The sequence below is a fragment of the Chelonoidis abingdonii genome, chromosome 12 (genome assembly GCF_003597395.2).
Source record: "Chelonoidis abingdonii isolate Lonesome George chromosome 12, CheloAbing_2.0, whole genome shotgun sequence".
NCBI lineage: Eukaryota > Metazoa > Chordata > Testudines > Testudinidae > Chelonoidis > Chelonoidis abingdonii.
Genome location: NC_133780.1, coordinates 7,768,099 through 7,791,101, shown reverse-complemented (window position 1 = coordinate 7,791,101; position 23,003 = coordinate 7,768,099). Strand labels below are relative to the sequence as shown.

Sequence of the window (23,003 nt, the reverse complement as noted above, 5' to 3'; positions counted from 1 at the left end):
AATGCTGGCGGATAAGGGAGAAACAGCACAAAAAATGAAATGCTTTTCAGCAGAACCTGGAGCAATGTGAGTATGTCTGGGAATGAGACAATCTCACTGCAACGGGGGGACTTAGTGACTCTAACAATCACTTTGCTAACGGGGGATTGGAATAAACTGCTCAGGGTCAGTCTAGACTAGAAAAAGGGGTGGAGGAACAAAGGAGACGCACCACCTAATCCCAACCACTTCTCCTGCCCTAGACAGACGCTAGGAGGCTGATATTATCACTCCCCATTTATTCCCTCTGGAAGGCACACATATGTCTCAGGTCACCCTGCAAGCTGCTGGCAGCACTGAAAATAGAGCTCAGGTCTCCTGAGTCCCAGGCCAGTGCTCTATCCACTAGGCAACACTGCTTCCCTCTCACAGGCTGATGCTGCTGTAGTAGAGATGGGAAATCCAGACTGCCAACAGAAGGCACTGTGGGAATCAGTCTCTGCTAATGGTGCTTTCTGAATGCAGGGGTGGGGGGAGAAGGGGCAGAGGGGGAGAGTGATGAGGCAGCACCTCTCTACCCCTGTGCTCTCTCTCGCCTCTTATCCCATGATCCCCAAACACTCGATAGCCCCAGCTCCCCCAGCCCCAACCTTTCAATCCCCATTTTCCTCACCACAGCCCATTGACCTGGTCACTTAACCTTTGATCCCCCAGAGCCCAGAGGGATTTGCGGAGGGGAGGAGTTACCAGCCCCCACAGACACTTGCCTTGCATGGAACAACCGCAGGTCAGTGGGGGAGCCCAGTGCAGGGGCTGGTGGAAGATGTGGGGGTGAGGACAGGGGTCTAGAGCAGGGGTCGGCAACCTTTCAGAAGTGCTGTGCCGAGTCTTCATTTAATCACTTTAATTTAACAGTTTGTGTGCCAGTCATACATTTTAATGTTTTTGGAGGATGTCTTTCTATCAGTCTATAATATATAACTGAACTATTGTTGTATGTAAAGTAAATAAGATTTTTTAATGTTCAAGAAACTTCATTTTAAATTAAATTAAAATGCAGAGCCCCCCGACCAGTGGCCAGTGTGAGTGCCATTGAAAATCAGCTCACGTGCCGCCTTCAGCACACGTGTCATAGGTTGCCTACCCCTGGTCTAGAGTGAAGGTGGGGCCTGGCCCAAGTGTCCTTCTCCTCATCTCCATGGCAGGGGGATCCCGGCTGGGAGGGGAAGGGAGAGGGGGGAACTTCAGCCAGGCAGAGGGAGCAGCTGGAGGAGTTTCTCTCTCTCCCTTCCCCCACCTCTGGCCCATCAGCTCAGCAGCCAGGGCTGCAGCAGGGAGGAGGGGCTGACGGGGGCTTCTCCTCCTTTGCCTGGGGTTTGCTTAGACCAGGGAGTCAGTGGGGCACTGATCAGCTGATGCTCGGCTGCTGCTGGATCCTCACCCCAGCGATGGGCAGCTGGATCCTTGGGAGCCAAATGCCCCTGATGTGTGTGGGAAGGAAGAAATGGGTATGTCACCATGGCCGGCCCCAGTCAGGGCCCTGAGAGAATTTCTCTGTTGTGCAGAGGAGTCTCTGATGTCCAGTATAGTGTTAGCTCCACTTGGAGCATTTTCTACATTGAGAACACCTCAGCGGTTTCTTCCCTATGCCGATTTGAGGATGCCTGACCCCAAATGAACCTTCCCCCATATTCAAGGTGTCTTTGTTGTGTGGATCACTGATGTGTGAAGTAAAATTGAACCTTTTCCTGTAGTCAAGCTATTTCTGGGGTATCTCACGCTTGTGTATTCTCTGATGACTGGTAAGCGCTGAGCTCCTACTGAAGCTTTCCGCACACTCAAGGCATTTATAAGGTCTCTCTCCTGTGTGGATTCTCCCATGTTTAATAAGGTATGAGCGCAGACAGAAAGTTTTCCCACAGTCCAAGCATTTATAGGGTTTCTCTCCTGTGTGAGTTTTCTCATGTGCTTTAAGGTTTGATTTGAAACGGAAAGCTTTCCCACAGTCCAAGCATTCATGCGGTTTCTCTCCTGTGTGGGTTTTCTGATGTGTAGTAAGGGTTGATTTCAAATTGAAACTTGTCCCACACTCAGGGCATTTATAGGGTTTTTCTCCTGTGTGGATTCTCCTATGATTAGTAAGGGCTGAACTTGCAATAAAACCTTTCCCACACTCAAGGCATTTATAGGGTCTCTCTCCTGTGTGGGTTCTCTCATGAGTTAAAAGGGCTGAGCTCTGACTAAAACTTTTCCCACACTCATGGCATTCATAGGGTCTCTCTCCAGTGTGTGTTCTCTCATGTGCAATAAGTGTTGCACTCTGACTAAAACCTTTCCCACACTCAAGGCATTTATATGGTCTCTCTCCTGTGTGGGTTCGCTGATGTGTAATAAGCGTTGCACTCTGACTAAAACTGTTCCCACACTCAGAGCATTTAAAAGGTCTCTCTCCTGTGTGCACTCTCTGGTGTATAATAAGTTGTGATTTCTGAATTAAGATTTTTCCAGAGTCCAAGCATTTATAAGGCTTCTCTCCTGTGTGGGTTCTCTGATGTGTAAGAAGGTTTGCACTGAAATTAAATCTTTTCCCATAGTCAAGGCACTTGTAAGGTTTCTCTTCATTGTGTCTTATCTGCAGGACTGTGGTTTCCTTGGGATCCTTCCATCCTCTGTCACGTTCAGTGGATTCATCCAGTTTCTTCCCAGGATCGTTTCCCAGCTGCAACTCTGATCTGTGTCGATCTCCCCAGGCATTTCCCTGCTCCAAGCCCTGGGAAAAATTCCCTTCAGTTCTGCTCAAAAAAGTCTCCTGCAGTTCCACTTTCTCAGGACCTTCCTGCTGCTGATTCTCCTCCTTGTTCTCACTCATCGTCCTATCACCTGCTAGGAGAGAGAGAAGCCAGACAGGAGTCACTGCCTGTGTCAGGGAGAAAGGACAGAAAGGGGAATAGCAAAGAGGGAAAACACAACACAGTGACTATTGGGGAGACGGAGACATTGGATTCTGCCTCCACATCGCACCCCAACACTCCCAGAGAAGTAAAGTAAGGGAGGAAATTCCCAACAGCTAACAGGATGGGTGAGAAGCTGTGATTGATCTTTGTCTTGATGCTATGACACCTGCTGACTGCAGCCATGACCTAGGTGAGATGGAGCAGAACTGAGGGCTCTTGGTCAAAGCAAGTTTTTGGGAGTCCCAGATTTTTCCTTCACTCACCAGATGTTTATTTGTTTTCCTCATTCCTCACCTGCGCGAGTGCTTCTTGGGCTCTCTCTTTCCTCGGTGGCTTGGAGATCTGGGACCCACGGCTCTTCCTCTCTTTCCAGCTGGTCGATCAGGTCAGGTTTGGGAATGGGGAATCCTGCTCAGGAGGTGAAATCAGGCAAACTCAGGGCGCATGGAGTCTTGGTAGAGTATTTGTCACATGGAATATTCCCTGAGTTTAACCTGACCCTACCTGGGATTGTAGCAGCTCAGACCCCTTGGGAGCAGCATACATCTGGAAGGTATGGGGGTGTTGTCACTCCCTCACTAGGAGGTCTCAATGTAGATGCGCTCTGGAGACTCACTGACACACGCACAGCTTGAGTGTTCAACTCCTGCCTACTTCCAAGCCTGCAGAACCTGGAGCCCTCCCCACGGATGGAGCAAGGTGAACAGTGTGTGAAAAAGAAATAATACAGGCAGGACAATACTCTGCTTCTGGCCCCTTGAAAGCTGGAGAGATGGGGATAAATGAGCCTGTCCATTAGGTTTCTGTATCCCTTGTTCCCTAGAATGGGGTGTGGAGATAAAGGGTCTCTCACACTGGAGCTGTGGATTACGTGACCCTCACCCTCCAAACTAACTCACCAGGGAAGAATCTGACCAGAGTCAGATATGCAGATCCCACAGCTTCTAATAATCAAGGGAACAGGTATCACTTACCTAGCGAGGTCACTGTCTCATAGTTCTCCTGCATGACGTCCCTGTAGAGGGTTCTCTGAGTGGGGTCCAGCAGGGCCCCCTGCTCCTGGGTGAAATACACAGCCACCTCCTCGAAGGTCACCAGCATCTGAAACATCAGTTCTCTCACTCAGAGTCTGCTACCCCAGCCACAATCCCGCTATTCATGGTGGAGGAGGCCCATAAAAGCAGAATCCCACCCCCACTCTGCTCAGAGCAGCCAGGCGGCTTCAGGGGGTGGGAGAAGGTGAGAGCTCCTTGTCCCCCCAGCACACGGAGCAGGGCAGGATCTTCACATTTCCAACCCTCCTGCCAGCCACAGGCTGATGCAGGAAGCAGAGCTCTGAGCCGGGGACAAGGACAATAATTCTGACAGCTTCCCTGTGTATTTCACAGCAGCCTCTGCCCAGTAAGTTCAGGCTCCAGCACTGGGAGTCTGGTCAGTTTTCCCAGCCCTGCCCAGGGGGCTGTTTCCTGGTTCAGAAATGGAGGGATGTTTCCAGCATCTGCAAATGGTTCTGTTCAGAAAATCAGGCTTCAAATTGAATGTGTCCCAGCAGGTTTATCACATCCTGTTCCCTCCCTGCCTCCCCCTCGGTGCTTCCTGCCCCTGATTCTCCACAACAAACCCCCTGCAGCTCCCTCAAAATCCCCTACCTGAGCTGGCTCCATCACAGCCATTTCCCTTCCCTGTCCCCCGGAAGATGGGAGGATCTGGAGCAACACGTGGGCGTGATTCCTCAGCCTGTCAGGGCAAGAGGGGAGGTTTCAGAAGAGGCTTGAGACCAGTTCACACACCGATTTCCCAAGGCTCTCTCCCTGCAGACAGACGCTCTGGACTCTGCCATGCTCGGAAAACCCTCAGTCACTTTATCACAACACAGACCCAGCCCCTCCCACCAGCACTGCACCCCCTGAGACACTTTTAAACCCTCCCAGGGACAGAGTCACTAAGACAAAGGTTAGAAAGGAACAGAATCAAAGGAAACACTTTGGGGGATTCTCCCTGACATTGGCCCAGAGGGCAGCATGTCCCCCCAGCAGCATGGGGGCTAGGCAGAGGTAGGAACTGATTTTTCCTCTGTCAGCTCCTCCCCTTCTTCCCAGGAGAGTCAGTCAGCCCAGGGGGTGAAGGGAATGGATCTGGGCAGGGCTGGGAGCTGGGAACCTCCTTTCCCACTTCTTGCTCCTGCTGCCCCTTTCGGTCTCACCCTTCCCCTTCCTGTCTCCTTCCCTCTCCCCTCTGCCTGGGAGAACTGGGGACTGTCCCGTTCCCATGAGCGTTTGCTCTCCAGTGTGAGCCTGGCTGTGTCACTGAGGGCAGGACCTCCAGGACCCACAGGGAGCTCCTCCCCCTCCGGTACAAACTCACCAGCAGGTCACTTGCCTGGCCTCAGCCCTTTCTCCCAGGTCTCTCCCAGTCCCCTGCAGCTCAAGGGCTGGTGTGGGCAGGGCCGGTGCAACCTATTGGGCGACCACTGCGCTAGGATTTGGGGGTGGGGGGCGGCATTTTCTTCGGCAGCGACTGCAGCAGCCGGATCTTTGGCCGCCCCGATCACCGCCAGCATTTAGGCAGAGGGAGCTGGGGAGGGGAGCGCGGGGAGGGCCGCCTGCAGCAAGTAAGGGTGGGGGGTGCCACACAGGGGTACTCCCTGCCTCAGCTCATCCCTGCCCCGCCTCCTCCCTGAGCCTCCCAGGCTTGTGGCGCCTAAGCTGATTGGTGCCGCAAGCCTGGGAGGCGGGAGAAGTGAAGCAGCCACACCGTGCTCAGGGTGGAGACAGAGCAGCGGTGAGCAGAAGAGAGGGTTGGGAGCTGCTGTGGGGGGGTCAGGACGGAGGGGGGGGGAGCTGTTGTGGAGGGGGGCGCCTCAGGGCGAGGGCTCCAGGACGAGAGAGGGCGCAAGGTGGAAGTTTCGCCTAGGGCGTGAAACGTCCTTGCACCGGCCCTGGGTGTGGGCAGAGCCCAGGGCTGCCCCAGGGGGCTGATTCCAGCCACTGGAGAAAATGTTCACCTAGGCTGGGCATGGCAGCGGGGGACTTTAATGAAGGTTTGTCCCTGGCACAGACTCAGCTGGGGAGCAGCAGTTTCACAGTCTGGGCTCTCAGGCAGAGGAGGCAGCAGCACCTGACCCAGACAGCTCAACTCAAGGACTCTAATATCAGGAGCAGAGAGAGACAAGCACCAGCCTCCTCCTCTCCCTCAGCCAGAACAGGAGTCCTCTACTATCAGCAGCTAGTGCCTGAGCCTCCCTGTCCTGCCCCTGCAGCCCCCAGGGACAGGCAGGCAGAGGCTGAGCCCATTGGCCCATCCGCACTCACCCCCTGCCAGAGCCAGCAGTGACTCCGGTCTGACACCGGTGTGGCTGAGATTTGAATCCTGCCCAGAAATCAGACCAGGGCCCTGGGCAGCCCTGAATACTCCGGAAACAGACCCCAAAACCACCAGTGTGTCTGAAAATCATAAATTGGGAGCAAGGTGTGTGTGTGTGTGGCAGGGGGGTGGGGGCGGGTGTCTGGATATTTGCCTTGTAGCTTTAGAGCCCTTAGGTGGAAGCCTCCTCTTCCAAAGCTATTTGTGCTAAAGGAATTCCCCTCTGGCTGCTGGGTGGGGCAGCCCCTCACCCTCTCCTGCCCTATGGGGTGGGGGAACTGCTCTTGTATCTCCCCCTCTCCGTCTGCTCTTGCTCTCAGTCTCTCCCCAGCCTCCGCTCCCCACATCCCCCTTTTCCATCGCAGTGACCCCCCCACTGAGTTTCCCTCTATTGCAGCCCTGTTCCCATCCGCCCCATAAGTCTTCCGATTGCCCTGCATCGCCACATCCTCCCTTCAGCACCCCCCTGCCCCCATCCCATCCTGCCCCCCGCATCCCCCTTCACTCTCCTCCTGCCCCCTCACACAGCCCTTCCCACCTATAAGTCTCCTACTGGCCTCCCACCCACGGTCCCTCTCCAGACCTATCCCCCCCGCTCACGTGTGTCTGTCCCACCCCCAGCACGGCCCGGGCTGGCTCCCCCCGCCCCGCACACACCGGGGCTGGCGGCAGCTTTCCCGGGCCCCGGGCGGGAATCGCAGCCAGCTCCGCTGGGAGCAGCCTGGGGCCAAACCTCCCCCTGCAGCCCGGGGGGGGGGCGGGTTCTCTCATCCTTACCACTCCGACGGGGGCCTTGACCCCCGGGGCAGGGGCCGGGCCGGGCTGGGGGCTCTGCCCTGGCCTGGGAGAGGCTCCTGGGGAGCAGCGGGAAGGGCCCTGCTGGAGATTCCCCGCTCCCGGCTGCAGCCAGGGCTCCGGGCTCCCAGCACCAGCCGCCGGGGCTCGGGGATCTCGCCAGGAGCCTGGGTCCAAAGGTCACTGCAGCGTCTGCGATTCCCTTCCTACTGCCGGGGAATGAGCGACCCCGTATCGCTCCCACCCAGCTGCTCCTGGGTCCTAGCGATATCCCCGCACTGCGCTTCGCCTCTCTGTGTCTGGCTTCGGTTAGACTTTAAGGTCAGAAGGGCCCATCGTGATCATCTAGCCCAGGGAGTCTCATGACCAAATTTTTGATGGCCTCAAGAGTGCGACCAGCAGCTCTTGGGGTGGCCACTCTGATGGTTTTTCCTAAAATACGTAATTACCTTTAGGAAAAAAACAATAAATATGCACAGAGGTAAGCGGGGGAACAGTGGGAAACTTTCCTGGTTTATACACTGCCCCCGTGGACTGGAATAGCAGAAGGATCTGGGTCCTCGCTCCCACTCCTTATACCCACAGCCCTGCCTGCCCTCCGGGACTCCCCTTCCACATTCCTGTGTAGCAGAGTCCTTGTAACCCCGACAAGGCTAGGCCCGGGATTCCTGAGGGACTCGACACCGAACCTTGTGATCACTCAGGATAGGGTCTAGGCTGTCCCCACTCTGGGGTACTTTCTCTGCTCTCCCGCTTCCCTGACCATTGCATGTAGTTCAGAACAAATGTGATTTATTAAACAGCAACTCATTTTAAAAAATCAGGACAAAATGGGAAAGGTGAAAGGAAAACATGTCACCCTGCGCTGCGGGATGAACCACAAACAGGCGTCTCTGGAATGTCAGGGCAGTTCACAGTCTGTTCCTCACGCCTCCCAGGCCTCCCTCCCAGGCTCTGGGTGTGCTGCAGGGATGCTGCGGTCGGACATGTGCTTTGGCAGTGGCCTCACCCTCAGGCTCTAGGTGACAGGACCCTTCTTCCCAGTGTCCCCCCACCCCCATCAGAGTTAAGATCCCCCTCCCAGTCCAGCCTGCAAGGCCTCTTGGCTGGGGGCATCTTCCTGCACAGGGCTCTCTGCTCACATCTCCTTTGCTCACCCCAGCTGCTCACCACACCCGGCTCCAGGCTGCTCCAGCCGCAGCTCCCCTCTGCTTTAGCACTGCAGCTGCTCTGCCTCCAGCTCAGCTTTCTGGGCTGCACCTCTCTGGGTTTGGCTGCTGCTGCTGCTCTGCTCCCAGCACTGCTCTGCTCTCTCCTTAGCAGTTCCCGCCCTGCTCTGACCCAGCCAGCTCCAGCTCACACAGAGGACAGGACACCAGGCTCCTGACTTCCTCATGGTCCTGCCTGCTCTGCAAATCAGGCTGACCTGGAGCATTGGCCCCTGCCCGTTGTCAGTCTCTGGTTCCTAATTTCTTATTGGCCTTTCCCCTTTCTTTTGGGACTAGGAGAGAGCCAGCCTAATCCCCCACCCCCGGCTAAGTTTCAGTAAGGGGCCCGCTGTCCCCATACCCATATCAACATTTATTTATTGCTAGCTAGTAAGTCTGCTGCTGTGAAAAGTCATATTTGTATGTTTGTTTACCTTTTTCACAGCCTCTCAGCTAGCTAACTGGGTGACCAACCTGGTAATATAAAATCTAGACACTGCAGCAGGAGTTCTGGAAACTCTCCTGCCCCACCTCTTCCCCCAGAGTCACTCTGACACTTTTTCCTAAAATACTTAATTACCTTTAGGAGAATATGCAACAAATATGCATAAGTGGGGGAAGGGTCCCACTATTGTGAGGAACTTTCCTGGCTTGTACACATCCCCAGTGGAATTGGCTAGTGAAAGGATCAGAGTCCTCACTCCCACTCCCTTTACCCAGAGACCTGCCTGACCTCGAGGGCCTCCTTTCCACTGTGTGGCAGAGTCCTCGAAAGCCAACCACGCTGGGCCCAGGATTGCTGGGGACTCAACCCCCAATCTTGTCACTCAGGATAGGGGCTAGGGTATCCCAAATCCAAGGTTCTCACTCCAAACTGGATGCTTCCCTGACCTCTTCCCTGACCATTGCATAGGGTTTAGAGCAAATACAATTTATTAAACAGCAACTAATAAAAAAAAATTAAGGGAAAAAAGGGAAAGGTTAAAGGAAAACCAGTCACCCTGGTTTGTGGGCTCTGGGGAACCACAAACTGCCATCTCTGGAATGTCAGGGCAGTTCACAGTCTGTTCCTCACACGCCTCAGGCCACCCTCCCAGTCCATGGCTGTGCTGCAGGGATGATGCAAGTCGGACATGTGCTCTAGCATAGGCCACATGCCCTCAGGCTCTAGGTGGCAGAACCCCTCTTTCCAGCCAGGGCCGGCTTCAGTGTTTTTGCTGCCCCAAGCAGCACGCTGAATTGCTGCCACGGACTGAAGACAGAAGCTGCTGCTGAATTGCCACCGCCGCGGAAACACGTGTGCTGCCCTAACGGCACACAGACTGCCTCTGCCATCCACAGCGGCAATTCGGCGCCCTGCTTGGGGCAAACACACACAGACTGCCGCCCCTTGTAGATTGCTGCCCCAAGCACCTGCTTGGAATGCTGGTGCCTGGAGCCGGCCCTGTTTCTAGCATCCCCCTGCCCCCGTGTCGGGGTTATGAGTCCCTCCCCAAGTGTCACCTGCAAGGTCTCTTGGCTGGTGGTGTCTCCCTGCACCAGGCCCTCTGCCCAGGTTCCCCCCCACTCTCCCCAGCTGCTCACCACACCTGGCTCCGGACTGCTCCAGCCCCGGTTCCCCTCCCACAGTGCTGCTGCTGCTCTGCCTCCAGCCCAGCCTAACACTCAGAGTTTCTCTCTATTGCAGCCCTGTTCCCATCCGCCTCATAAGTCTCCCCTCATTCCCCCGCATTGCCCCATCCTCCCTTCAGCACCCCATCCTCTTCACTCCCTCCTGCCCACTCATACATTCCTGTTCCCCCTTATCTGCCCTATCATCCCTTCAGTATACCCCCTGCCCCCATCCCATCCTGGCCCCGGCATCCCCCTCCTGCCCATCACACATCCCTGGTCCCCCCCTCAATCCCATTTTATCTACCCCCCCCACCCCTCTTCAGCCCCCTTCCCCCTCCCCAGGTGTGGCTGTACCAACCCCCAGCATGGTGTGGGCTGGCTTCCCATGCCCTGCACATAATGGGAGCGGGTGGCCACCGGCAGGAGAGCTAATTAATTCACCCCCAATGAGTGATGGCAGCTATGTCTGTGGGAGAAGCTCAAAAAAAAGCCTCCTCAGGCAGATTGAGTCTCCTTCTGCAGGAGGCAGGCAAATGGGAAATGCCAGCCAGAGGGGATTTCCCTGGCAGATGAAAAAATTTCCCCACAGACTCCTAGAAGGGTCTGAAAAGCTGAAGAATTGGCAGCTCTGGTCTGAGCATAGGCAGCAGGTATAACAGCCCATGGGAGATTAAGTAATAGTGATTGATGCATAAAGGGACATATGAATCTTTAGCGCATCTGGCAGGTAAATATCTTGCAACGCCAGACACACCATGTGAACACCTGTTGTCACTTTCAGGTGACATTGTAAACAAGAAGAAGGCAGCATTATCTTGAATGCAGGGTTTGTTTGTTTACGTAATTCTACATTTGTAAATTCAACTTTCATGATAAAGAGATTGCACTACAGTATTTGTATTAGGTGAATTGAAAAAAACTATTTCTCTTGTTTTTTTACAGTGCAAATACTTGTACAGTGCTCATGTTGTATTTATTTTTGATTACACTTTGTATTCTGTGTTGTAATTCAAATCAATGTATTTGAAAATGCAGACAACATCCACAATATTTAAATAAATGTCATTCTATTATTAACAGTGCGATTAATTGTGTGATTAATCGCGATTAATTTTTTTTAATCGCTTGACATCCCTAATTCCAATTGATTTCTTTTATAATATATGGTAAAAATGGGAAAGGAAGCAATTTTTCCAGTAGTAGTGTGGCTGTGACACTTTTGTATTTTGATGTCTGATTTTATAAGCAAGTTGTTTTTAAGTGAGGTGAAACTTGGAGGTAGGCAAGACAAATCTGCCTCCTGAAAAGGGGACAGTAGTGATGAAAGGTTGAGAGCCATTGGCTTACAGGACCAACAGAAAGAGCACACTGGAGAATCAACAATGGGGTGGAGGGAGGGCACACTTCAGAGTGTATGTGTCAGAGATGTATCAGAGGGGTAGCCGTGTTAGTCTGGATCTGTAAAAGCAGCAGAGAATCCTGTGGCACCTTATAGACTAACAGACGTTTTGGAGCGTGAGTTTTCGTGGGTGAATACCCACTTCGTCAGAACGCAGGTAGTGGAAATATCCAGGGGCAGGTATATATATGCTAGCAAGCAAGCTAGAGATAACGAGGTTAGTTCATGTCAGGGAGGGTGAGGGACCCTGTGTTCTAGCAGTAGAGGTGTGAAAACCAAGGGAGGAGAAACTGGTTCTGTAAATTGGCAAGCCATTCACAGTCTTTGTTGAGTCCAGAGCTGATAGTGTCAATTTGCAATGAACTGAAGCTCAGCAGTTTCTCTTTGAAGTTGGTCCTGAAGTTTTTTTGCTGCAGGATAGCCACCTTAAGGTCTGCTAAAAATAGTGTGGCCAGGGAGGTTTGAAGTGCTCTCCACAGGTTTTGTATATTGCCATTCCTGATATCTGATTTGTGTCCATTTATCCTTTTCCGTAGTGATTGTCCATGTTTGGCCGATGTACATACAGAGGGGCATTGCTGGCATATGATGCGTTATATTACATTGGTGGACGTGCAGGTGAATGAACCAGTGATGGTATGGCTGATCTGGTTAGGTCCTATGATGGTGTCGCTGGTGTATGATATGTGGGCAGCCAAGTTGGCATCGAGGTTTGTTGCATGGATTGGTTCTGAGCTAGAGTTACTATGGTACCGTGTGCAGTTGGCTGGTGAGAATACGTTTCAGGTTGCAGGTTGTCTGTGGGAAGGATTGGCCTGCACACCCAAGATCCGTGAAAGTGTGGGATCATTGTCCAGGATGGGTTTGTAGATCCCTGATGATGCGTTGGAGGGGTTTTTTAGCTGGGGCTGTAAGTGATGGCCAGTGGAGTCCTGTTGGTTTCTTTCTTGGGTTGTGTCTTGCAGTAGGAGGCTTCTGGGTACACGTCTGGCTCTGTTGATCTGTTTCCTAATTTCCTCGTGCGGTATTGTAGTTTTGAGAATGCTTGTGGAGATTTTGTAGGTGTTGGTCTCTGTCTGAGGGTTAGAGCAGATGCGGTTGTGTACCTCAGTGCTTGGCTGTAGACAATGGATCGTGTGATGTGCCCAGGATGGAAGCTGGAAGCATGAATGAGGTAGGCGTAAGCGGTCGGTAGGTTTTTGATATAGAGTGGTGTTAATGTGCCATCACTTATTTGCACCGTGGTGTCTAGAAAGTGGATCTCCTGTGTAGATTGGTCCAGGCTGAGTTGATGGTGGGGTGGAAGTTGTTGAAATCGTGGTGAATTTTTCTAGAGTCTCCTTCCCATGGGTCCAGATGATGAAGATGTCATCAATGTAGCGTAGGTAGAGAAGGGGCGTGAGTAGACGAGAGCTGAGGAAGCGTTGTTCCAGGTCAGCCATAAAAATATTGGCGTATTGTGGGGCCATGTCAGAGATGGACTCTGTGTGTGTGTGTTAGGGAAGTGTGAGACAGTGAGCACATTGTTACTTTAAGTCTCCCGCTCCCTCCTTCCCTCCCCCAGATTATTAATAAATGTTTAACAGTACTTGGCCCAGTACAGACCCCTTAGGGACATCACTATTTACCTCTCCCCATTCTGAAAATGGACTGTTTATTCCTATTCTTTGTTTCCTATCTTTTAACCATTATTCATCCACAAAAGGACCCTCTCTCTTATCCTATGACAGCTTACTTTGTTTAAAAACCTTTAGTAAAGGTTCAAAGGCTTTCTGAAAACCTAAGTACACTGTATTCACAGGATCATCTTGTCTATGTCACCTGGGGTTCTTTCAACTCAAAGCCCTTGGTAACTTTTACTCCGTGCGAGGAGGAGTCAGAAAATAAATCAGGGGAGACACGGCTGTCTGACTGATAGATGGCTGGCACAAACAGGACAACACAAGAGTGCTTTCACTTAAAGCTAAACTTTTGTCTCAAGTACTCACACACATCCGTCCGCAACAGGTTAGTAAAACACCCCCAACCCTGGATAATTACCAAAGCTGAATGTGACTCGAGTGACACAGCAGCAGGCTTCCGGTGGCCAAATCTTCTGTCTGCCGGTGGGGACTGCAAGATGTATCCAGAGGGTGAATCCAAAAGGAGTCCAACTACCTCAAACTTTCCCCCCTTATTTATACTTTAGTAATAGAATAACATGTCCCTTAAAGAAAACTTAAGTAAACAGTTTCAATGGTCAAGCAAGAGGTTCCTTCTGATTGATTAACCAGGTGTGGGTTTTTCCAGAGTTTGCAGCCTGAGGCCCCAATAGACATTCTTGGGGCACATCTTGCTCTTCTCAAATGCATGTATCAGCAACTTCAAACAAAATTCTTATCAGGAAGGGTGTGGGGTCAAGCTGCCCTTTCTGCGGCTCCCAAAACCCCCTCTCCTCCTCCCTTGGTTAAGCTACGCCTGCTGACCAGGCTGCTTTTAGCAATAAGTCATAGTGGTTTCAGGCACTTTACTGGTTTGCCAAAATCTCCCCGTACATAATGCTTGTTAACCCCCTCAAAAATTCTAGTAAATTGGTTTTCACTGTGGTTTTTCCACTTGTAAAGATGGATGCAAAGAATTCATTTAGTTTTTCTGCAATGACCTTATCAAGTGTTCCAAGGTGTTAAGGTTTCTTTGATCACTGGTTATGTAGCAGGCTTCTTATGTACTTAAATATGAAAGAAAAATCCCCAACCTGAAAGTAGCCTCTAGGGTTAATTCTCTGAGGAAAAGTTTTGAAAGAGCTTTTGGAAAGTCTAAATTCCAGTCTTGGGATAGATAACAGTGCAGATTTGATCAAAGTCCTAGCCAAAGTAAACGTTACTGTGGGCAACACCTTGGAAGCAACCCCTTGTTCCCCCGGTAATGCTTACTTTAGCAGCGTTTATTTCACTAGGATCAGAGAGAAAAAGGAAGGCTGGAAAAAAGCAACGTTAAAGGAGATAAAGACATTTCTATCTAGACAGCCGATTCTCCAGTACAGAAATCTGAAAACTCTGTCACAAGTTTCCCCCAAGATGCCACTTGGAACTGGGATACCACTGAGCCTTCCTAATTCCCTAGTCTGGATTCCCTTTTCCACGGTATTTCTGTGCACAGTGGCAAGCCTTCCCCAGGCTTCGGACTGCACTTTACCAGCACACATGCAGATTGAGACGCACCCAGCTGAAGCTTCATACAGATGCTGAGATCAGCTCTGCGTGGGGGACTTCCCAGCTATTCAAGTGCACAGCCCCCTCTGGGGAATAAAATTATCATGAAGTTCACCCGCTCCCTCTGTGTGGAGGAAGATACGCAACAGCTTCTCCCCGCCCCTGTTATGAATTTACACACTGGTTTTAGACAAAACAAAACAAAACTGACTTTGCTGACTATAAAGGAGAGATTTTGAGTGATTCTGGGTAGCAGCAAACAGATCACAGCATGGCCGCCCAGAGGATTCAGGGGGCCTGGGGCAAAACGGGGGAGCTGGGCGCTTGTACTCACCCTTTGGCAGCACTGAATGGCCCCCCCACTGCCAAAGACCCAGACCACCACCAGGCCAGGGCTAGTGGAGCTAGGGCAAATTGCCCCACTTGTCCCCCCCAGGTTGGCCCTAGATCAAAGCAGATTACTTGATAAATAAACCAAACTGCAACTTTACATGTTAAATAGGTAAGATATATTAGCAAATTCTCACCCTGTGTGATAAACAGGCAGGCAGATTCTTAAGGCACATGCTGCCTTGACTTTGTAGTTCGGGTTTCCCAAGTTTTTATGTACAGGCTAGAAATCTCTAGCCTGTGCATTTTCCTCCCTTGGTATTCACCCCTTCTTGTCAACTGTTGAGAATAGCCACCTTAATTTAATTGTCCTGTTAGCACCGATCCCCATGTTGATAAGGCCACTCCCATCTTTTCATGTGCTGTGTTTTTATACCTGCCTCTGTATTTTCCACTCCACGCATCTGATGAAGTGGGTTTTAGCCCACGAAAGCTTATGCCCAAATAATTTTTTTAGTCAAAGGTGCCACAAGGACTCCTCATTGTTTTTGCAGATACAGACTAACATGGCTACCACTCTGTAGCCTGGGACCATCACTTCTCACAGTTTAGTCTTTTTCTTCAGGTGTTTCCAGGTGTGTTGTTGTAGGGAGAGAGGTACCCTCATGATGTAATTTCCCCCCTTTTGGATCTTCTCCTCACTTGCTGGAAAGTTCTTGGCTGTGACTTGGGTCAAGCAGTTCCTATTGTGTGCTGCTATCTCTGAGGTTTCTATTGTCCACAGTTCCTGGGGTAATCCTTGTGGTTTGTGCATTTCCTCAATAAGCCGTTAACATTGTTCGGTCTTTTTACTGTTGTACCTGAAAGGCTGCTGATGGGTGTTTGCAACCTCACAACAATGTTTCAGTAACACACACAGTGCCAAATGTTATAACTTCACACACGACGATAGCACATACAATCCAATGAGATATTAAATGTCTAGCAGATCAAGACTTGTAGAATGCTACCTCACAAGGCATACCTTGTGCAAAACACATCCTAATTATATAACAGAAGTAAATAAGAGGGTGCTGAGGCGTCACACTCTCCATAACTCAATAAGGGATATCAAGTTGCTAAGCCAGGTAAAGGGTATAATAAGGAGGAAGAATTGGATGTGGGAGACAGGGAAGTCTGGCCCTGTATAGTAATAGACTCTATTAATCCCCTTAAAGAGGGGAGGGATAGCTCAGTAGTTTGAGCATTGGCCTGCTTAAACCCACGGTTGTGAGTTCAATCCTTGAGGGAGCCATTTAGGGAACTGGGGTAAAAATCTGTCTGGGGATTGGTCCTGTTTTAAGCAGGGGGTTGGACTAGATGATCTCCTGAGGTCCCTTCCAACCTTGATATTCTATGATTCTAAGCTAAGAAAGATACTCAAAGGCTGTGAATATTTCATGTATTGAACCCAAACAGAAACATGCTTCGTTCAAGAATCGATTTCTAAAATGTTAAAAGGGTGGCAAGGGACTTCAGAAAACACACATTAGTAGTTCAGAGAGAATATAACCCAAGTAGTAAAAGATGTTTATGGACCTCACATGTAAGAAATTGTATCCATGAAATGGGGACCCACAAGTCCCAACTAATTGATACCAGAACTGGGAATTGTGAAACCAAATATACCATATGGAGAAACCCCTCAGACAGACCAACCCCCATCTGGGGACAGCACCTCAAGAATGTATAATTCGAGGGGGTTGGTTTGAAAATGGAACAAAAATTCCAGCCAGAGGTATAAGACCAGCTGTGAAATTGTAGACCACCACCAAAAGTGTGGAGATGTGTCAGTGAAAGTGTGATTGGTGTACATAAAACCTTCACTGGGGCATGGTAATGAATCTGTATTTAAATGGGAGCCAGGAAGTGAGTGGGTAATGGTAAAAGGACTTCGTCATACTACCCAATTCAAGGGATGGGAAGTGTTCAGACAAAAGTGCCCTGAAGGACAGAAGTGCGCTTTAAAATACCATAACTCATATGGGGGTAATCCACAACACAGAGAAAGAAAAACATGGCTTAGTGTAACCAAATCGACACAAGAGCATCAGTGTAACTAACCATTCCCCTGAATGTATGGAATAGTTAATTCAAATTATGATCACAGCCATAGATATATACGCACACAACAGATATAGATTTAATTTTTTTTGTAAGTTTAGTCCTTAAGGATTGGATGACAGACAGTCATTATCCAAATTGTTCTACATGAATTGCAAAAAAACCATGTTGGTTTTAGGATGTGGGAAGAAGAGGGATGGTTAAAAGAGACAATCGGGGAAACATTTAATATTGAGATGGGATTAGGAAATGCATAGAGTCTCTCCAACTTGAGACAGAGTAAAAGAAACTCTGGAACAATTAGTACAATCAGCACATACTGGGGAACAAGGGCAAATCATGGATCAAGAAATGGGATATTCTGTAACGGAATTACATGAATTAAGGAAAAATGTTTTGGGACAAGAAATATTTGCTCAGGATTTTCTTGGGGAGAAGTGTGTATAGAAGTCCAGGACATTTTGGGAGAACAGTGGAGAGATCTTGAAACAAAGTCAGAGAGATAATTGGCCAGACACTTGATTGGGCATTGAGTTATTAATCTTACATTAATCTGTCGTTCCAAGATACCTTGAAGGTGCAAGTGCATAGATGTATCTTACACCAGTGCAGCCTTGTTCTTTTTGGCATAGCCAACAGAGAGGCACAAGAAGTATATCCAGTAATAGATACAAGTGCCTGGGGAAAAAACAAGGTACTATGAAACAGTATCAGAGGGAAATGGATTGTGGTAAATACCCAGAGAGGGATGAAAACAAACTAATAAACTGTGGTAGCCAAATAAATGAGGTAACCTTCCTATGAAAAATGGTTGGTGGGGTCTGTACGAAATCAAAACATATGTCGGCATCTGTTAAGATACAGATATTCAGGCCTGCCTGTAAAGGCCTATACTTGAAGAACTTAGGTGTATTTTTATCACTTAGCTAGTTATACAGGTATAAAACAAAAAATCAAAAATCACAGTCTGCCTGTGTATGGGCTCTCTCTCACTAGGATAGTCTGAGGCCAGAGCCGACTCCAGGCACCAGCCCAGCAAGCAGGTGCTTGGGGAGGCCAACGGAGAGGGGCGGCACATCTGGCTCTTTGGTGGCGGGTCCTCACCCCCTCTTGGAGCGAAGGACCAGCTGTCGAATTTCTGCCAAAAACTGAAGTGGCAGTGGCAGAGACAATAAGCTGTGTGCGGGGGGGGGTGGGTGGGGTTGGGAGGGGCCCTGCTTGGGGCGGCAAAACCCTGAGCCGGCCGTTCTGAAGCTAAGCAATGGGCAGCCAAACCTGGGAAGCGTATGGTCACATCCTCACATTCCAAAGCAGCCACATTGAAATAAGGTGGTATTGGGCTGTTAGAATACAGCCCTGTCCTGAGAGGGCCTATCACCACCAGATAAAGATTGGTCATAGAAAACTTAGTTTGACAGCATTCTGTCTGGCAAGAAGTCACTTACCAATGGTTGTGGATCCCTCATTTCTGTATGTTTTTCTTTATGGCCCCCACTTTTCTATGGTTAACTGTCTGTCATAGACTATCAGGGTTGGAAGGGACCTCAGGAGGTCATCTAGTCCAAACCCCTGCTCAAAGCAGGACCGCATTCCCAACTAAGTTATCCAGCCAGGGTTTGTCAAGCCTGACCTTGAAAAACCTCTAAGGAAGGAGATTCAACCACCTCCCTAGATAATCCATTCTAGTGCTTCACCACTCTGAGTAAAAAGTTTTCCTAATATCCAACTTTAACCTCCCCACTGCAACTTGAAGCCATTTGCTCCTTGTTCTGTCATCAGGTACCACTGAGGACAGTCTAGATCCTCCTCTTTGGAACCTCTCTTTCAGGTCAGTTCTCTAATTGTTTCTGTCTGCTGTATAATTAATTTTCCTAGGTGTAATTAATTGGGTAGTGGGATATAATTGGTTAGATAGATTTCAGTAAATGATTGTTAGTATAGCTGAGAAAACTACTATATATAACTGGTGTCAACAGGAAGTTGATAGGGAAATTGGAATCATGCTTTCGCAGGAAATTAACCCCAATAAACATTGCATTGTCTGCATTTCGGACTTCTGGTCTTTGGCTGCTTCTGTCTGCATGACAAGAATGAGGGAAGGTGGAGGGACAGCCCTCTAACAGCATCAGAAGAAAAAGGGCAATGTAACAATAACCAAACCTGCCCTATGGACTGAGGAATGGAGCATAAGCAATACCACTGGCACCCCTACATGACTGAAACCTTTATAACTCGCCCTAGATTGATATCTATCACCATATTTGGAGGAAAGAGAATCGAACGATACAGACTGGGACATGGAAATATAGACAAATTAAAGAACATTAAATCAAATCACCCAGACTTGCAATAACTGTAAAATATAAAATTGTTGAAAAAGTTGTAGAAAAATAAGATCTCTGGTATGATATTGTATGTCAAGTGACAGAATGGAATGGTATAGGATGGGCAATGTTATTGTGGATTTGGGAAACAACTGCATCATTTCTGCTATGCTTCTGTCTTGGGCACCAAATGTGTAAGCAATATAAAAAACGACAAGTGTTACAGATTAAGATTGTAAAAGGATGCTTTAAAATAAATTTTAAAGTAATAAGGAAAACAGGATACACATTATCTAATGAACGGCATATTGGTATAATTGGATATTGAGTGGGGGGTTGCTGGGATGGTCCTGAATTATTCTGAATTACTGCTGTTATGAATGAATGTAGTATGGCTTGACATGTTTGAATTTGCTAGATGATTCTGGGAGCACGGCCTCCTTAGCATCAAGCTTAACTGGGGGGAGAGGTAGATACACTAGAGGGTAGGGACAGGATCCAGAGTGACCTAGACAAATTGGAGGATTGGGCCAAAAGAAATCTGATGAGGTTCAACAAAGACAAGTGTAGAGTCCTGCATTTAGGAAGGAAGAATCCCATGCACCGCTACAGGCTGGCGACTGACTGGCTAAGCAGCAGTTCTGCAGAAAAGGACCTGGGGATTTCAGTGGACGCGAATCTGGATACGAGTCAGCAGTGTGCCCTTGTTGCCAAGACGGCCAATGGCATATTGGGCTGTATTAGTAGGAGCACTGCCAGCAGATTGAGGGAAGTGATTATTCCCTCTACTTGGCATTGGTGAGGCCACATCTGGAGTATTGCATCCAGTTTTGGTCCCCCCACTACAGAAGGGATATGGACAAATTGAAGAGTCCAGTGGAGGGCAACAAAAATGATTAGGGGGATGAGACATGACTTACAAGGAGAAGCTGGGGGAAACTGGGGTTATTTAGTCTGCAGAAGAGAAGAGTGAGGGTGGAATTTGATAGCAGCCTTCAACTACCTGAAGAGAGTTTCCAAAGAGAATGGAGCTCAGCTGTTCTCAGTGGTGGCAGACGACAGAACAAGAAGCAATGGTCTCAAGTTGCAGTGCGGGAGGACTAGGTTTCAATAGGATGGTTACCTAGGGAGGTGGTGGAATCTCCATCCTTAGAGGTTAAGGCCTGGATTGACAACACCTTGGCTGGGATGATTTAGTTGGTGTTGGTCGTGCTTTGAGCAGGGGATTGACTGGACTGAGGTCTCTTCCAACGCTAATCTTCTATGATTCTATAGAATGGTTAATGTGGAAATTCTCTATTCTGTGTGTCTGTTCTATTACCCTCCTTGGTGAGTCAACACGCTGGCTCATCAGGTAAAGAAACTGTATAAACACAAGATCAGTGAGCGTGGCACAAGGCGACCAGGGGCAAAATGACCCCTTTGGAAGACATCACAATGAGAGCTTGAGTGAATGACTGATGAAAGCATAAACGTGGGGTGAAGTCTGGTCCATACCCCTTCTGCAGTCCCTTCCAAAATATTAATTAGGAGAAAATTAGCAATAAAATGCTCACAGGACATGTGACTCCTTTGAGAGCAAAAGGTATAAACGTTAAGCAAAGCAAATTAGCTAAAGAGGAGAAGGAGAAGAAGAAGAAGAAGGGTTCCCTAATTAACATCTGAAGAGGTCTGTGATGCTGTAAGACAGAGGCTCCCAAGATAGCCAAGTCTCTGCCTCGGGGAAATCCTTGATAGACCAGGTGCCTGAGAGAAGAAGACAAGAACAGAGAGAAATCCTTGTCTAGACTGGTAGCTGTACCCGCTTTGCTTGCCAATTGGAATACTGCATGGGGCATAAGTACTGAGGGTTTATGCTTGGGGAATTGAAGCTCACTAAGGAGACGTGCATTAGATAGAATTACACAAGCAGTATAAGGTTTTCTCACTGAGTATCCTGAATCTGATTTGTTCACTGTACCGGTAAACATTCTGCCCAGTTGTGGGCCATTAAATATCCCTTTTAACACACAGTAATAGCTTTATCCTTTACTTATTATGTGGCAAAGTACCTTCATTTCCTCAGCAGGCCCAGTCCTTTTTAGCCTTGGAGACACAGGCTTGGGCAAAGCAAATCCTTAATGGTAGAACAGCGTCCAGCTATTCCTTTCCCCAGTCCATCCCTTGTGCTTCTTTTCCTTCCCTCCGAGGAAGGGAGTGCAGCCGTCCTGGTCCTGGTCCTGGTCCTGGTCCTGGTCCTGGTCCTGGTCCTGGTCCTGGTCCTGGTCCTGGTCCTCTCACTCCCCCCTTCCCCGCAGGGGAGGGTTTTAAAAGGTCTCCAGCAGTTGGAGCCAGCTGAACCTAATTAGTTCCCTGGTAACTCCTGTTCCAGCTGTAGCTTATTTCCCTGTGGTTCTCTCTCCTCAGTGGATTGGGAGAGGCCTTTTAACCCCCTGGGACTAATTACTCCCCCTTCCCTTTTGTAGCTATTTGTCCTGGGTTTACCACAATTAGCAATGACCAAAACAGTCAGAACACACACGCTAAGCAGATAATGCTCATCACTCCCAACAGACCAGACAAAAACTTTTCCTGCTGGCCAGTCTGGGTCAGGTCATCTGAGGAACTCCAGCTCTGGCAGGGTGTTCCAGTCTGGGGGCTCTGATCTTGAGCTGTGTCCTCAAGTTGGTTCCCAAAGAACTTCCTTTTGGACTCCAGTTTATATAGTGAAACTTGAGTCTGGCTTAGCTGTACCTTAACCAATCATTTTATTAAAATTTTACTAACCAATCCTAACACAGTGTAACAAAATCCTCTAACCAATCATACCCCACCACCTTAATTGATTTACACCCAGCAAAATTAATTATGCAACAGACAGAAACAATCAAAGAACCACATAGAGACCATATAGATAAGGAATAGAGTAGTGGGGACAATAAAGAAATGAGGATTTCACAACCACAACTATTGAGAAGTGATTTCTTGCCAGACAGAATGCTGTCAAACTGTTTTCTTTAACCATCTTAAGAGCTGGCAGCTCTGGTCTGAGTAGAGTGACCAGACAGCAAGTGTGAAAAATCGGGACGAGGGTAGGGGTAATAAGTGCTTATATAAGAGTGTTGTAGCTTCCTACTCAGATTTGAACCTTAGCGTTCATAAAATGAGAAGCTAGCATGAACCCTCTAAGCTTAATTACCAGCTTAGATCTGATCTCCCTGCCACCAGACAGGAATTACAGCGCCTGCCTTGCTCTGGTCCCCCCAAAACCTTCCCTGGGGGACCCCAAGACTCAGATACCCTGAGTCTCACAACCAAGGGAAATAACCCACTTCCCTTCCTGCTTTTTACCTCCCCCCAGATTTTTCCCGCCCTGGGTACACTAGGAGATTACTGTACTTAACTCCTTGACTTTCAAAACAGAGAGGACAATTCACCTTCCCCCTCCCCCCTTCTTCCCCTGAGGCTGCAGAGATTCACCCTTCGTAAATCTAACACAAAGAGAATTTCCCTTCCCTTCGTTCCTTAGCCTACCCAGGGAAAACTCAAACAGGTCTTAAAAAGAAAGCTTTATATAAAAAGAAAGAAAAACACATAAACATAGTCTCTGTATCAGGTTGACAATACACAGAGTCAATACTTAAAAGAAAAATATGAATAAACAGCCTTATTCAAAAAGAAATACAATTTAAACATTTCAGCAGCTACACACATGTAAATACAAACAAAACAACATAAAAGCCTATATTGTTTTTCTATCTGTA

The 23,003-nt window shown here is 48.9% G+C and overlaps 2 protein-coding genes across 7 annotated transcripts in view; one reads left to right on the top strand and one right to left on the bottom strand.

The window, feature by feature from the left end:
* LOC116825573 (uncharacterized) overlaps positions 1-4,666 on the bottom strand; it is a 51,182-nt gene extending 46,516 nt beyond the window's left edge. For 3 of the 6 annotated variants that reach the window (XM_075071583.1, XM_075071586.1, XM_075071584.1), the window contains exons 1-2: positions 4,583-4,666; positions 3,908-4,034 (exon numbers count right to left, since the gene is read on the bottom strand). In XM_075071583.1, coding sequence (XP_074927684.1) covers positions 3,908-4,034; positions 4,583-4,606 — 151 coding nt within the window. In that variant the 5' untranslated portion in view covers positions 4,607-4,666. The remainder of the gene's footprint in view (positions 1-3,907; positions 4,035-4,582) is intronic. The other 3 variants (XM_075071587.1, XM_075071585.1, XM_075071582.1) reach the window with 3 other exon arrangements.
* Positions 1-23,003, top strand: part of LOC142047641 (zinc finger protein 547-like) — a 206,375-nt gene that overhangs the window by 176,140 nt on the left and 7,232 nt on the right. The window lies entirely within an intron of this gene.